This window comes from Psammomys obesus, unplaced genomic scaffold (assembly GCF_907164565.1).
Source record: "Psammomys obesus unplaced genomic scaffold, mPsaObe1.curated_primary_1811, whole genome shotgun sequence".
Taxonomy (NCBI): Eukaryota; Metazoa; Chordata; class Mammalia; order Rodentia; family Muridae; genus Psammomys; species Psammomys obesus.
Genome location: NW_026585626.1, coordinates 2912466 through 2929474, shown reverse-complemented (window position 1 = coordinate 2929474; position 17009 = coordinate 2912466). Strand labels below are relative to the sequence as shown.

Sequence of the window (17009 nt, the reverse complement as noted above, 5' to 3'; positions counted from 1 at the left end):
TAGACAAATACCCCACCATACCACAGAGGGCTCAGGGTTCTGTTTTCCATATGAAAAGAAAAACGGGCTCTTTCCTGAAAACTTTGCCAGAAAAGAACACGTTTTGTTTTGGAAGCATTCTTATCTAAGTGCGAGATCGCCCTGTGATGCCGTTGAGCTCCTGACAGACTGAAATCTTAGCCTCATGATGAAGTATCACAACTAAGTGGCCAGGAGACTAATGATTGCCATTCTGCCAGCAGCTTCCGGGCTCTTCTGAGTCAGTCACTGATCCTTTGCAAGGCACTGAGGAAAGGGAAGTGTGGCTGAAAATTAATAAGGGGTTCTCGAAGCCTGGCTGAGAATCTTGGGCCTAATGACACTCACCCATCATTTGTCCTCAGTCCTAAGCCCTTTTTAATAGACCCTAACAGACATGCCCATGGTTTTTGAAAATACTACAATACATTTCTAAGTGTCAGAAAAATGTTAAAAATTATATAGGAGTGAATGCTTTCATTTAATTATATTTAACTAATGGAATTTAAGGGACACATTTATTTATAGAACACATTCCTCAGAATAACATGTAATTTCATTCATTGGCCATTAAATCCATGAGGATTTGAATTTGCTCATTCTTCAAGAGTAACGTGCCATTCCTACGCATTAAATAGTAAGAGCTATTCATGGCCCTTCTCAAATGCAAGATTATGCAAACATAATTTATTGGCTAATATATAACCATAAAATTATATTATCGACATGATAAATATATAGAAACGAATGTGCTTAAAGCTTCACAAATCCCAAAATTATAATAGCCTTGATACTAACATAGAGGTAAGTTGAACCCCTATGGGTGCTTTTTTGTTTATTTGTTTAAATTGCTTTGCAGATTGACAGATCATATCCTTGAAATTTTTGTCAATGTTTTTTTTTTTCCCATAGAGTCCAAAAACTTCTTTAAACTCCACACTGCTAGAGGAGTTTTTCTACATTAAATCCTCTGTCACTTACCATGTGCCGTTTTCCTTTAAGCAGGGCCAGCGTTTTATTCAACATTTGTGTGTGCGCACATGTTCATAGGAAGGCACAAGCATGTGAAGGTCAGACATAACCTTTGATAGCTAGTCCTGCCCTTCCACCTTCATGGGAGCTCAGAGAGCCAAGCTGGCATAGCAAGTGCCTCTGCCTGCCTAGCCAGCTCTCCAGACCAGGGCTAGCTTTGCCGTATCTAATCTCTCCAGCCACAATAAGCTACTCGGCAACATGTCATATCTTTGAATCTACAGTTTCTAACAAAGTGACTGAGTTAGAACACATGCTCTACGGAGGAAGCGGCTTCATCTGATTTGTTCTCAACGGTAATGTTCAGAACCCTGCAGTGAGACATAGTGTATAGAAAAAGAGCAATTACTGTGCCAACGTATAACTGTGTTAATGTTGACTGCTCAAGAGTTGACTAACGGTACTTCTAATCTCTATTAGCTAGGTCCAGACTTTTAAGTCATTTTTCGACGCTTGTATGGTTTCCACTAGTAATGCAAAACACAACAGTGACTTTGTAGCCTAGCATTGCCATGGAATAAATGAACAGACTCCCTCCCTTGCTACATGCACAAAATACATGTACAAACACACACGAGTGAGAGAGAGAGAGGGAGAGAGAGAGAACTAGTTCCCATTCTTGAAACATAAATTCCTCTTTTACATTTCAAATATTAAAGCTTTGCTATTATCACACCATCTTATCCAAGTATTTCTTTCTTGTTTGCTACAGATCAGTGTTAATCTTGCTGAACATCAGGGTCTTTAAAAGTGCTTACTTATTTATGTGTATGTGTATCTGTCTTCATGAGTTTATGTGAGCCACATGTATGCAGGTGCCCTTGTAGGCCCAGATCCCAGAGAACTAGGTTATGGGCAGCTGTGAACCACCCTGTGCTGGGTGCTGGGAACTGAACCTACTTCCTCTACTCTACAAGAAGAATAAGCACTCTTTAACTGCTAAGCCAACTCTTTAGCCCCAGATGCGCCATGGAATGAAACCCCTATCATTTGGTACAGCCAAGCAGATACCCTCTTGTAAGTGTGGGGTCGAGGTAAAGCCAGCCTGCTTTTGATGGACATCCCAGGGAACAAAGAGAGAAAGCATGTCCCCTTGCTCTAAGATCACCAGGTCCCAGCAAGTCCCATGCAAAGAAAATTCTCAACATAGAATCCCCTCTTTCTCTTCTACTCGTTTCTCAGAGCTCGAGATGAGCCTGTCTGCTCTGACAGGGCTCTTCATTTTGCATCTTGCTGTTGCTGAAGAAGTAGGAAAACTCACACTGCTTCCTCTTGCTTGCTTATGTGTGGAAGCCTGGACTTCATTAGCAATAGAATTAAGTGAGATTTTTTTTTAATTAGTGGGATTAAAAAATAGGTCACACATAGTCAATATTTGTGTTCAGCCTGTAGAGCCTTGCTATATGATGGATGCTTGCTTTCTCCTCTTCCTATACTGCTCTATAGAAGTGTCTATAAAGGGGCTCCTCTGTAAATTCCTTTAGAACTCCCATTTTCTTAAAGAGGTGCTATAGCTCTGCCATTGTGTCTTTCGTTGCTGATGGCTGTACCAAGTACTTATATCAGCAAAAAAATTCTGCTTACCCAAGAGGGGGACTCTCATAGGACCCCAGTGGCATGAACTCTAAGAAACAACAGCTGCGAGGTCATAAGAGTGTGTGTTTGTGTTGAACTTTGATGGTCAGCTACATAGCAGGCAACTTTCGTTGACTCACTGAGTGTTTTGTGCATGAGAAAATAAGTTGGCACCTGTTATACCAATTAGGAATGGGTGTCATTTGCTGGTGTTTATACTAAGGATTCATGGGATTAAATTCCCCAGTGAAAAGCTCTCTTGTTGTACATTGCCCAAATGAAGTCATTTGTTTGCCTGAACAATTCTTATTTTATCTCTCTTTAAAAACAAAATGTTTCATGAGTTGCCTGTTGAAAATAAGTGACAGGAAAAATGATATTTTGAAACAAAAACTTAGTAGAAAACTGGACTTAATGAGATTTTTAAAAACAGGTAAAGAATAGTAAACATTTGTGTTCAACCTGTAGAGTCTGATTATATGGTAGATGGTTTGCCACATTTCATAGTAGAAAGGAATGATTAATATCTTGCCTCCAAACTCCCTCCTGCTCATAATTTAGCTATTTCCACCATCTATCATAGTCAGTTATATCCAAAGCATCCTAATTTTGGCTTCTGGAAGCAACTTGTGGAGGAAAGAATTTGTTTCATCTTACAGGTTATCGTCCATCATTGAGGGAAGTCAAGGCAGGAACTCAAGGCAGGAACTGAAGCAGAGAGCTTGGTGGAACACTGCTTACGGGATTGCTCCCCATGGCTTTTGTAGCTACCTTTCTTAGGCAGCCCAGACCCACTTGCCTAGGGATAGCACTGGCCACAGTTACTGGGCCTTCCTACATTTGTCCACAATCACAAAAAAAAGCCTACAGACACCCACAGGTCAATCTGATGGATATAAGTCCTCTTTGAGGACTTCCCAGGTGTGCCCAGTTGACAACCAAGATTAGCCAACATTCACAGCCAATCTTTCTCCTCATCCCATCCTGATCTACTCTGGCCCAAGCATCAGTAAAACCATAAGCTCTGATTCCCCTAACCAGTTACATCATCTGTCTTGAATCTTCAGTGCCATGTACATCATCACTATTCTCCATTTCTTTATATTTGTGTCTCAGTTTCTCTCTTAACCCAAATAACTGAGACTATTAAATGATCTAAACAAGCTTCACAGCATAAGAACTGAGCAGTTTTAACTCTATTCTCAACCATCTAAGCTAATTTGTTTGCCTTCCAGCATGCATCCCAGAGATATTTTCACTCTGTAGCTTTCCTTGATGAACTCCATCTCCTTCTAACTCCTAGATACCTGCTTGTGGCTGACTCCCCTTTTTCCTCCTCTAACTCCTTCCCAGGTTGGCAGGAAGTCCAGCCCTATTCTCTCTCCTGCTCAGCAATTGGCTGTAAGCCGCTTTATTGGCATATCAGAAGACAAATGGAAAGCAGTTTTTACACAACATTAAGACAGGAGGTTCTCGGAATTTGGATTACAACCAGATATGGGGGTGGAGTACAAAAATCAGCATTTAAATAACACAATATCCTTATGCCTACATATAAGTTTTTAAAAGGGATTTGTAATGATTTCACTGAGTGAGATTATTACAAATAAATGCCCATTTTACCCTAATTGGGCCTTCCTCAATGAAGACATAGGCTTATTTAGCGTAGTTTGTGAAAGGAGATGTTCTTTTTTTTTTTTTTTCCTGGTTGGATAAATGCTGCAAACAATCCACTAAATGATGGGCACTTGTTCTAGAACAGGAAAGTGTGTGGAATGCAAATGGATTGAACTATAAAAGGTGCCAAGGGGGAGGCTTCACAGGACCAAAGCTAACAGATAGGGACCATGCATATACCTTTAATCCCCGTTCTGAGCAGGTGGGCCCAGGGACTCACTGGCCTGCCACCATAGCCTGCATAGTCAGTTGCAGACCAATAAGAGACCCAAAGAAAATGTGAGGAGTACCTGAGGAAGAAGACCTAAGGTTTCACTCTGCATGCTTCCACATGCACACATGGACATATATACCTGCTCACATGCATCACATACCCCTCCCATGACATGCGTGTGCACACACACACACACGTAGGTAATGCTTCAAACCACCCATGCGTGAACTACAGAAGCCCCAATATTTTCTGTCACCAACAAGGGTAGTGTCTTCTCCTGAGGTCTCCTGTGAGAAGTGACCACAGACATCCCACACCACCCTTGACCAAAATGTGCCCTCCTAGATTTCCCTGTAACTTCATAATAAAGGACTGGAGGGCCAGTTTCCCCCTGAGCCACACTTTCTGCATCCACGCTGCCCAGCTGTCACACTGACCTTCCAGGACACTGGAACTTCCCGTATCCAAATGCCAAGAAGCCGTCCAAGAAAACATACTTATCTAAATTTGCCTCTTTCCAGCGTTCCTGTGGGAAGAAAACACTTTTTTTTTTCCCCTAAATCAGTCTTATATAAATAAGCTTAACTCTGCTTCTCTGGGCTAAAAATTATGCTGTACAGCTAATCCTTGCACACAGAGCTGCAGAGTCTCGGGTCATTTTTTCCCCCCGAACCTGTTATTAATATCAGACATAACTGTGGTTCTGGAACATGAACTTACAAACAAAAAAGGCTTAACAAGAATTCTCTTAAGTGGCAAATGTAAATGACAACATAAATCATCTTCAGAATGACTTAAGGAAAGGAAGGCATTTATGACAAGGTTTCAGGCTTGATCATAAAATTACTCATAATAATAAATCTAGAAGCAAGACGCTGACAGAACTGCTTGCTGGAAGAAGCCTAGGGTGAGGAATAAGTATATCTAGGTGCCAGTTCTCCTAGACTTACCTAAAGGCAAGGAATGAACTAGATGTACCTTGGGACTGCTCAGTGCTGTCACTCCCCAAGCACAGGAAGTAACCCATCACTGTCTTTTTTTTTTTCAATCACTGTCTTAATTTACTCTGTTTTTATTGTGTGGGCTCCTTGGAAACCAGTAACGAAAGCATTTGCCTAAAGAATACAAAATAAGGCTTCCCGCAGAACCAGAGATACTGACTTTAATGTCCCTTCCTGGTTTTACATAAAAATTCATCTTTGAGGATGCTCTTTCCACACTCCTCTATCCAATCTGTAAATGTTGTAACATCTACATTGCAAATGCTTATTGGTCCATCATAGCCATTATTAGGAACAGTTAGTAGAAAAATATGGCTGCTTACTGATACAGACTCAGCTAATTTATGCATTCATATTCTTGACAAGAAACACAGAAATTATATTGAAAGAGAGAACTTACAGGTTTGAATGACTCAGGTTCAGGAAAGTATTTTGGATTTCTGTGTAGCCAGAATGGAGACAATATCAACATATCACCAGAAGGAACTGTATGATTCTAAAAATAGAAAAAAATTATTTTGAAATATGTTTTAAGGAGATTTGTGGTCACTGAAAACAAAGCTACAACTATACTGTGAAAAACAGAGACATTTCTAATAAGTGTGAGAAAAAAACTAATTTTTCTAGCGCTCGCTCTCTCTTTCTCTCTCTCTCCCCTTGGTGGCAAGTGCCTTTCCCTACTGAGCTTTCTCACCAACCCTCGTGTTTTAGTTAGATACAGGGTCTCTTGCTCAGCCTGGAGCTACTATCACTCAGGATTCACTTGCTGGCCAGCACATTCCTGGAATCTGCCTGTCTCTTTTCTTTGGCACTGTGCTAATGAGTGGTCACTGCCACACTGGCTTTGTGTATGGATGCTGGGGATCTGAACTCAGGTCTTCATGCTTGCAAGACAAGACCTTTAACAAACTCTCCTTACTCCCTAAATAGATCATTTCTATGGTCCAATTAGGAGAAGACTGATTTCTAATTCTACATATTAGTCACATCTGCATATGTGTTTGACTATACAGGGGCAGATGTTTTTGAATGTCAACACTGTATTTTCTTAAAGATTTTATTTTGATTATATTTATATATATGTATCTCTCTATTTCTGTACATGAGTCTAGAAGACTCATTGGGGAGTCTAGAAGAGGACATTGGGTTCCCCTGGAACAGGAATTGTAAACAGTTGAGGGCTGCCACATGGGTGCTGGGAACCAAACTTGGGTCTTCTGCAAAAGCAGCACATGTTCTTAACCACTGAGCCATCTCCCCAACTCTGACTATTTTTAAGTAGGTGTATGTGTGTGTATCTGTATGTATATGCACATGAGTGCTAGTGACTACAGAGGCCAGAAGAGGGTATCATATTCTCTAGACTTGGCATTGTAGGCCATTGTAAGCCATCCAGCTTGGGTGTTAAAAACAAACCAGGCAGGAAAGAGGTGTATATACACATGTGTATATGTAATTACGTATGTATATGTATATAGTTGTGTATGTATAGACACATATGTGTATGTGTTTGTGTGTATGTGTGTAGCATGATGGATATCCAAAAAGACTGACCACCACACCTCTTAGTATTATTAATACTTAGTTAATTAAACATCCATTGTTTCCTCTTGTGCTTATTTTTTCACAAGAGGAAACTTGTGAAAAATTTCTTAAAATTTAAAATTTTAAGAAATCAACAAAACAAATCCAATGATACCAGTATCCTGCGAGAGAAGGGAAACTGAAGGCTAGGGCAGCAGAGACAAACTGGAGGCCTGGACAGGGTAGGCTCCAGCGAGGATATGGAGATGTTTACAAGATTTCAGAGATAAAGACAGAGTAGAGGCTGAGGAAATGACCAACCCATGCCTGGTCCAACCTGAGACCCACCTGATGGAAGACAGCCAGTCCCTGCACCATTAACCATACTCTGCTATGTTTACAGACAGGAACCTAACTTAAGCATTCTCTGAGAGCCCCCACCCCCCGACTCACAGCCAATCATCAGGCAGAGCTCGGGAAGTCCTGCTGAAGAGTGGAAGGGTAGGTTAGAAGGACCTGGAGAGAACAAGAATGCTGCAAGAAGACAAACAGAGTCAACTAAATTAGACCTGTGGCAGCTTACAGAGGCAGAAGTGCCAGCCAAAGAGCATGCAAGACTTGGCTTAGGCCCCCAACCCATATTTAACCAATGGACATTTTGATCCTCATGTGGGTCCTCTAGTAAGTTGAGTGGGTGATGTCTATGGCATGGACACTGTTTCCTGCTTTTGATCTCTTTGCCCCAGCTGGGCTGCCTTGCCTGGCCATAGTAGATGAGGATGAGCTCGGCCCTGATACAACTTGATGTGCTGGGGTGGGTTGGAGGGGGGGATGAGCTCCCCTTTTCTGAAGACAAGAGGAAAGGAGATAGGATGAAGAGAGTGGGTAGGAGGAAGAGAGAGAGGGACTGGATGGAGAGGAGGGAGTGGGCTATGATCATGATTTAAAAGTAAATATGTAAAATAAAAATAAAATTTAAAAATAGAATCAGTAGAGTGGCTAAGGAGGCACCCTATGTCAATCTCTGTGAATCTCTATCATCCAGAGGCATGCATATACAAAATACACACACCCACACCCCATACAGCACATCCATTCATACAGCACTCACACACAGACAGACAAACACACACTCACACGCACACATACAGCGCACACACACCACAATCAAGCAATTTATCAGAGAAACGAAAGGCTGATTCTGTTATTTGGCCGTTAGTAAATGAACCCATATCAATAGGACAAAGACAAGCATGTGATTATATCAGTTGATGCAGAAAAGCAAGAGAGAAAATCCAGTAGTAATGTATGAAGAACAAAATTCTCAGCCGAGAAGAAAGAAATTGTCTCGAACTTGAAAAAGAGCATCTATAAAAATTATCTACCCAGCATTGTACCTAATGGTGGAAATGCACGACTTTCCCCTCGAGACTAGAACAAAGCACTTTTAGACACCACTAGTCATCAGGAGAGTGCTGGACACTATGGGGGGGTGGGAGGGGTGGTGATGATATAAGAAAACAAAAAGAAGACAGAAATAAAAATACTGTCCACATAAAAGAAATCGCCCAAATCTACAAACACTCCTAGATGCTGGACTGGAAATGTAGCTTGTGGGGAGGGAGCATGCCAGGCATGCACAAGGCCCTGGTCCCAATCCCTGTCACCACAGAAACCACGAACAATCGTATTTCCACACACCAGCGGCTTAAAACTGAAAAGCTGAAGCAACAAGAGACTACACACACACACAGAGACACACACACACACATACACACACACACACACACATACACACACACACACCTACATGCCAGATAGAATATATCACACTTCCAATACTAGTACTTCAGAGGTCGAGGCAGGGGGATCATTGCAAGTCCCAGGCCTACCTGGGATGCACACATGTGTTCTCTTCTGAATGAGACCCTGCTCAACAGCCTGCCCCAAATGACCATTTACAAATGTTCTAAAATCTATGAAATACTAGAAATAAATCTTGCTTTAAAACTCTGTTTGCCTGAAAGAGCCACCATGAAACCCACTGAGACAGGGACATCTGTGCCAAGTCTGAGATATATATATATATATATTTTTTAACCAGAATACAAATTCAATCAGGATTCTACTAACATTCAGAGGAGCAAACATGTCTCTCTGCTTCATTCTTACAAGCAGACAATTTCCTCTCAGAGCACACTCACAGTTTGAAGTAATCAATAGATTAATTAAAAGAAAACCATCTAAATCCCAGTAAAACAAAACGCTGTGATTTATGTAAGATCAATAAAACTAACTTGGTCTTCACAGGGGTGCAAATGCTCTAACTGTTATAAATTGGGAGTTTTATCTCTTCTGTGTTCTACCAAAATCCCCGGGTAATCGATCCCCAAACTCTCCAGCTGTGTATAAAAAAGGCAAACAAGAGAGTGAAGGGAATCGGTGTGATCTCTCTGTGTAATGCAGGCCCTGAAGGCAAACAATTCCGGTAAAAACAATAAAAAATCTTGGTTCTGGTGAATGATTCACAAATATTTCGCTGCAGCATGCAATCTACCGTGTGCACAGACTTCACATGGTGAGCTGGATCATTCTCCCCCGTTCTGTCCCCGCTCTACTGCCATGCCCATGCCAGGCTGACCCATGCCCCTCCTGCTCTCTCCTCACACCTACTCACCTGCAGCTAGAAACTTCTTGCATTTGTTCAGAGGAGCTGCTCTCACTTCCACTCCCTGATTCTACTCAAAAATACTTATGGAGACTCACAGTGCAGAAAATAGGTGTCTGTGAAATGGCGTGCACATCAGTATTGCCTCTCCCTGCGACAAGGCTCAGGGCATACCGAGGAAGAGGGAGTGGAGGATTCTAAGAGAGGAACTGGGCGGGAGTACTGTGTTTTCTGAACATGGCGGAGCTGTTGTGCTCATGAGCCCATGCCAGCTATGGCCACCTGCTCCAGACCTGCCCAAGAACAAGCCAGCAAGAATGGGGGACGTGCACACAATTCCACCCCTAGCTGAGGGGCTTTGTACAGCTGATGGCTGCTAGGGGAGGAGGGATGCCCTTTCTTTAGGTTAGCCAGGCCCTGCCTTCACGCCTGTATGAGCAGCACTAGGTAGGCTCAGTGGGTGTCAACTAAAAAAAGAGAATGCCAAGTTTGTAGGCAGACGTGGAAAGAGAACTGAAAGGACCTGGAAAAGGGGTGAACGTAACTGAAATACACCACATGCTTCTATAAGATTCTCAGGAATAAACAAAAATTTAAAAAGAAATGCTTTGTGGAGTCAGCTGACAAGAGCCCACCCACCTGATTTAAACAGCATCACATAACTCTGATATAGGGTGACATGGCCAGATTTCTAATGTAAATGTTATACATTAGCTAAACTATTTCCCAAAAGGCAAACCTCTCAATGAGATGTTGTTACTTAGCTCACTGTTTCAAACGGTCCTATAGTCACTGAGTACTCAGGGAACTTTAGGACTCATACAGCAGTGTATATTATCAAAACTCCAATGACATATTTCATTGGAAAGATGAAAACTTAAAATTCGTGTGGAATCATGAGAGGCTCCGAATAACCAAAGTAATTTTAACTGAAATTAAGAAAGCAGGGGGCAGGACATCACATGACCTAAAAGTTGCAACAAATTAATAGTAATCAAAACAGTGCAACGCCAGACACACAAACCAAGAGAATAGAGCAGAGAGCCCTAAAATGAATTTACTCATTTATGCCAAGCTGACTTTTTTTTCATAAAGGTGCCAAGATTATCCAGTGGGAAGATGTCAGGATTCTAAATAAATGGTGTTGGGATAACAGGATACCTACATGCAGAAGAAGAGTCTGGGAGGTAGGAGGAGACATGGGGGATGCTGGTCAAATAACACAAAATTCCACTTAAACAGTAGAATAGGTTAAAGAGATACGGTACACCATGTAATCACTATAGTTAGAAATAATGGACTAGCTGCTGAGAGAGTGCACCAATATTTTCATGCAAGAGTGATTAAGTGTGTGAAACAATATACAGGTTAATGATTGGATTCAACCATTACAAAATGTATACATATTTCAAAGCATGTTGTATATTATGGACAAATGTAGTTTATACTCAGTTATAAGAAATCAAAAAAAATCAATAATACATCAATCTAGAAAATGTATGCACAAAATGTTTTTTGGTTGTGTGGGTTTTTTGTTTTGTTGTTGTTGTTGTTGTTGTTGAAAGTTCATCATTTTCAAACAAAACCAGTGCTTACCAGAATCTTAACAGGCTTCACTACTTTTCTACTGATAATACCAGGGGCTCTCAGGCGGATGGATTCCAGAACACACCACTTAACTAGATCGAGCCTCTTCAAGTCATCTTCAGACACTTTAATCTTCCCTTTACCTGTAAAGAGATTTTAAAGATTAAAGAAGAGATGCACTAGAGAGACCAGAGGTAGTTTCTGGGAGTTTGATGCAGAGTTTGAGGACTTTGAGGCTTGTCGACACAGGATAAACTCGCTAACAAGGAAAATGCCACTGTGATATATTGATTTGGCTTCTTTTCTCTGACAGGATGGACTGGCTCCCAACCCAGCTGCAACACTCCTGTGCCTACAGGGTGGCTAAGATTGTCCCTGTGTGGAAAAGTGTTCATTTTTTCCTCATCTCATTCCTCCTTGCCAAAATCCTCACTGTTAAAGAAACCACAATGAAAGATTGGCAGTACAAGGAGAAACTACAAGAGGCCAGAAAAGTAAATGTTTCCAAAAAGTCCTGGACATGCTTTAGCCATTGGGGAAGTGCAAATCCGCATTGATTTGCAGGGCTAGGAGATGGCTCAATTGGTTAAGGCTTGCCATCCAGGCATGGAGACCTGAGTTTACATCTCCAGCACCTATGAAAAAGCTAGGATGGAGCTGAATGTCAGCACTAGGGAAGCGGAGGTGGAGGGTCCCTGGGCCTTGCAGGCCAGCCAGCCTAGTGGAATCAATGAGCTCCAGGTCCGCTGAGACACCCTGTCTCAAGAAGTAAGGTAGAAAAGCATCCATAGAAGACATCCACCATCAACCTCTGGCCTCCACAAGCAGATGCACAGAATGGTCCAGGGACTCTGCTGCCCTCTTTTGGCCCCCACAGGCACTGCATGCATATGATACGTGCACGTAAAACATTTGCCAGTAAAACACTAAAAGCAATTTTTTTTTTAAGTTATGGTGATCATCATCATATTGCAAAGTAAGCATAGCTGTGAAAAATAATTGTCACCTTTCTCTCATTTGCACTCACATATTCATATAATACACACACACACACACAAACACTCTAATATTCCATCTCATTCCAGGAAGAATAGATATTATCAGACAAGCAAATGAGAGCAAATCTTGGCAGATATATAGAGTAAGCAGAGCCCTTACACACTACTGGTGGGACAGTAAACTGGTACAGCCTCTACTGAGCTCGGTATAGAATGTCCTGGTAAAATTAAAATGGAAACTACTGAACAATGCAGCTGTACGACTGCGTACCTTCCCAAAGAACTCCAAGCCACAGAGATGCTTGCTTGTCCACATTTATTGTTGCTCTGGTCATTATAGTCAAGATTTGGAAATCGCTAGACACCCATCAACAGATGAACAGATAAAGAAAATGTGGTACATATACACGACGGAACCTCATTCAGATGGAAAGAGGAGGGAAATGGGATTCACTGGGAAATGGCTGCAGCTGGAGACCGTTGGAGCTGCCAAGATGGATCCACAGTTAAGGGAACTTGTTGCTCTCGAAGAGGTTTCTGGGTTTGGTTCCCAGAACTTACAGCCACCCATGACTTCAATTCCAGATAGATTTAGCACCCTCTCTGGTACCAGGTAAGCATATAGCACACATACATGCACACAGACACATCGACACACATAGACATAAAATAAAAATAATTAAGTCTTTTTTTAAGTAATGGAGATCATTATATTATGCATAATGTGCCAGACTGGAAAAAAAATTTATTTTGTTTTCTCTCATGTGCAGAATCTACATTTAAATGTATGTATGTACACATATATATGACATGACATGACAGTAGATAGGAACCAAGAGAGGAAAAAGCATGTTTAGGAAGAGAACAAGAGGGGGTAATGGAATGTATATGCATGGGGAGTAAGGAGTCAGAATGAGGAGCGGTCAGACAGGTAAGGGCAACAAAGGGATGAAGAAGAACAAAAGTACAGAGAAAGAGATGTGTTTCATCACAATGAAACATTATAATTTCTTTGTATGTTAACCAAATTTTAATTAAAAAAAAAAACAGAGAGAGAGGACACTAAAGGTGACCCGTTTTAGATTTGGTAATTGGAAACCAGATCTCACAATAAACTCGGGCCTTGAATTCATGACCCTGCAGCCTTATCCTTCTGGTTGCTTTGACTGAAGGCATGCACCACCATGTGCAGCCTTTTCTATTTAATCATTTACTATTTAATCATTTTCTATTTAATCATTTACTATTGAAGACCCAACAAGGTCATTAGGGTGAGGAGGTTGACTTCTCTGAAATGAAGCACACCCTCTTTTTTTTTTTTTAATATTGGACACCTCTAAAAATTTAATCATTAACTAATATATATTGCTTTGCCAATGGATAAGACAGAGAAATGGCCTTTAGTAGACCAGGACCATGACATTCACAGCTCAGCTTTTATCAGAATGCAGAATTTGATGATTAGATGTGTATTCTCTGGAGGGCAGTTCTTCTCAGCCCCATATTGCTGCTGTTGTTAATTAATTTACTTATTTATTTTACATCCTGGCTCAGCTTCCCCTCCCTCCTCTCTGTACAGTCCACTCCCCCCTCACCTTCGCCACCACCAGCAAACCTTTCAAAAAATGGGAGGCTTCCCATGGATATCAACCTGCTTTGGCATGTCAACTTTCAGTAAGAGAAGGCACATCTCCTACTGAGGGAAGAAGGGGCAGTCCAGTTACAGGAAAGAGTCCCAGGGGCAGGCAACAGAGTCAGAGACAGCCGTCCCTCGCACTGGCAGGCGTCCCACATGAAGAAAAGCTGCACAAATGTTACATATGTGCAGAGGGCCTGGGTCTGTCCCATGCATGCTCCCTAGTTGGTGGTTCAGTAAGAACACCCCCTCTCAAGACAGTCATGCCAAACTGCATGTGTGCCCATGCCCGGCTTTTCATGTGGACGATGGCTGGGGGCGGGGGGAGTGTCAGGCACTTGGGTCATCCTATTCGTGCACTGCCCACTTTACCCGCTGAGCCATCTCCCCAACCCCATGATGTCTTAGCCACTTCCCCTCAGCCCCAGCTTGTCCCCACCCACCTGGCTCTGCTACAGAGTCTACAAGGGCTTCTCAGAACACAGTGACCAACAGCGAACCCTTATCTTCCCCCACTGAAGTAAACACGCACTCCCGGCCACACCGTCTTGCCATGACAGAAAACGGTTGGGATCTGCCGAGTTGCTGGAGCTTCAAATGAAGCAATCACCCCTGCTGCCTCTGACTGACACTACAATACAACAGGAAGTGATACAAGATGACTATAATATAGTATTGTGGATATAATATAATAATGTGAATATGCTATGCACTTGGCTTTGTCTCCTCAACCTTTGCCAGACTACCGTGTGGCAGTGGAGAGAAGAGTGTCTTGTGCCCATCCTTGAATGTACGCTATTGAGGTGACCTTGGGAGTATGGGGGGGGGGGAAGGAGTCATCCAAGACATCAACCATGTGATCAGAAAACTGGAACTCTTAGCTCTTAACCCACACCTCAACTTCCGGGGAACTGGAAGTTTAATTTTGTGACTGAATCAACCATGCCTGTGCAGAGTAACTGTCCTAAAAACTCTTTTGGGTTTTCAAATATACCCATGTGCTGGGAGGGTCACATATACCAGCTCCAAGGGGCAAGACACTCCCATTGCTGCCCCCTTCCAGATGCTTCTCTCTATATATCTGGCCACCCCTGTAAGAGCACCCTTCATCATAAACACGTAATGGTAAGTAAAGCATTTCTCTGAATTCTGTGAGTCATTAGGGTAAACCACTGAGCCTTCAGGACAGCAACCTGCAGTTAAGACAGACACAGTAGGAGTGACCTGGGACCTACTACTTTCTATGGTTATTTCAAGCAGTGGCAGTAGTGTAGGGTTGAGCCCAGAACTTTCAGGGAGCCCTAAGCCCAGGCAGCAAGTATCAGAACTGAATTGGGTGCCTGGAGAGAGGTATAAAATGTCTTGGTGTAGAGAGATAATGCCAATGTTTTCCCTTTGGAAAACACAGTTTGATATATTCCTTTTATCACACCTCACATGGAATCGTGGAGACTGGCTGACCTTTGTACATTGCATAGCCTGTTTGCCTGACTCGGTTGGGCTTACCTCATATAAAATAGGAACATCGCCTATATCCACCTTATAGAGTTGTTGTCAGGATTGTGAAAGTAAATGCACGTAAATCGCTCAGAGTCTTAACTGTCAAATGGCAAGAACTCGGCAAATGTTACCCATCATTATGATTGTCTCTGCCCTTTGCAACTGTCTGAAAAGCTGTCTCCCATCACCCTTCAGGCCACAGGTAAAACATCCCCTGAGAGAGCCTTTCTCTGACTACCCCAGTTCTTTCCCAAGTCACCACAACACCATTATATGTTCATGGGTTTGATACATAAATTAATTCAGCTTATAATTTTACCATGAGGTTCCCCAAATGTATTAACATTTCGTTTCTTTCTTAATCTCATTCCTTTAACATCCATTGATGTGTACTTATGATCTACTACACTCTCTTTGGCATGGGAAGCAGTCTGTACATTATTATTATTGATGGGTTAAATGAATGGACAAATTGGCTGATGTCTAAAACAGGGCAAGAAAAGATCACTTTTCAAAAGCTGTAGCTCGTGTGCAGGTGGTGAGAAAGATTTAGAGACAATTCTGAGGAAGAATGGGGAAATGTTTAAATGAAAGAGAATTTAGTGAAAACGTTACATATACCAGACCCAAGAATTGGTAGTTCTGGGACGTTCCCCAATGCTGTTACACTAAAGCACGGTGACAGATTAAAAGAAAAAGATGGGAGTGGTGGCCACCCTCGGTGGGAGAGCACTGACCTAGACATAGAAAGCCCTGGGTTGAATTCCTAGTACAAGAAATCAGTAAACAAGCAAATGATTCTCTTTTGTTTTCTTTACTAAATATTCTCATTTTAATTATTACCATACTAATTACGAAATCACTTCTTCTTTTTAAAAACAGAGGTAAGTAAACTTACAGCATAAGAACTACGATTTAAATTGGAACCGAAATCCGAAATTGCAAGCGGACATATTGACACCAAACGTCACTCTTCTCTGATTCCCGTCAGTGTGCAAGAAAGGACTTTTAGCTCTTAGGCTGAGCCAAGGAAAACTGTGCCGTGCATTCCTTAACTCTGACAACTTTTAATCCAGAAATTTTATCCATTTTAGATTACATTTTAATTTTTTTACTGGGGTCCAGAGTATAAGACTTGGGTCTTCAGGCTTGGTGGCAGGTGCAATCACCTTCTATGCCATCTTACCAGTCCCCAGTTTTGTAGTTCTTATAACTATAAAACTGTCAGCTCCCTTGAGCAGTAGAGCCTCGGAGACCACTGGCCAAGCTTACCAACCTACCTACCACCTACCTACCTACCACTTTCCTACCTAACTACTTATGTATATGTCTCTATCATCTATCTATCTACCTACCTACCTACCTACCTACCTACCTACTATCTATCATCTATTTATCTATCATCTATAATTGATCACCTACCTACCTATCTATCATCTATCAATCACCTAACCATCATCTTCTATAGTCTATAATCTGTCTACCTATCTACCCCATCTACCTACCTACCTATCTATAGCTATGATCGATCGATCTATCTATCTATCTATCTATCTATCTATCTATCTATCTATCTATC

At 41.8% G+C, this 17009-nt stretch overlaps 1 protein-coding gene across 2 annotated transcripts in view; it reads right to left on the bottom strand.

Annotated features, from left to right (window-relative positions):
- The window catches only part of LOC129680603 (24-hydroxycholesterol 7-alpha-hydroxylase), a 77748-nt gene that overhangs the window by 7047 nt on the left and 53692 nt on the right, over positions 1-17009 (bottom strand). Inside the window, exons 8-10 of one of the 2 annotated variants that reach the window (XM_055612302.1) lie at positions 11306-11439; positions 5918-6013; positions 4954-5042 (exon numbers count right to left, since the gene is read on the bottom strand). In XM_055612302.1, coding sequence (XP_055468277.1) covers positions 4954-5042; positions 5918-6013; positions 11306-11439 — 319 coding nt within the window. The remainder of the gene's footprint in view (positions 1-4953; positions 5043-5917; positions 6014-11305; positions 11440-17009) is intronic. The other variant, XM_055612306.1, reaches the window with a different exon arrangement.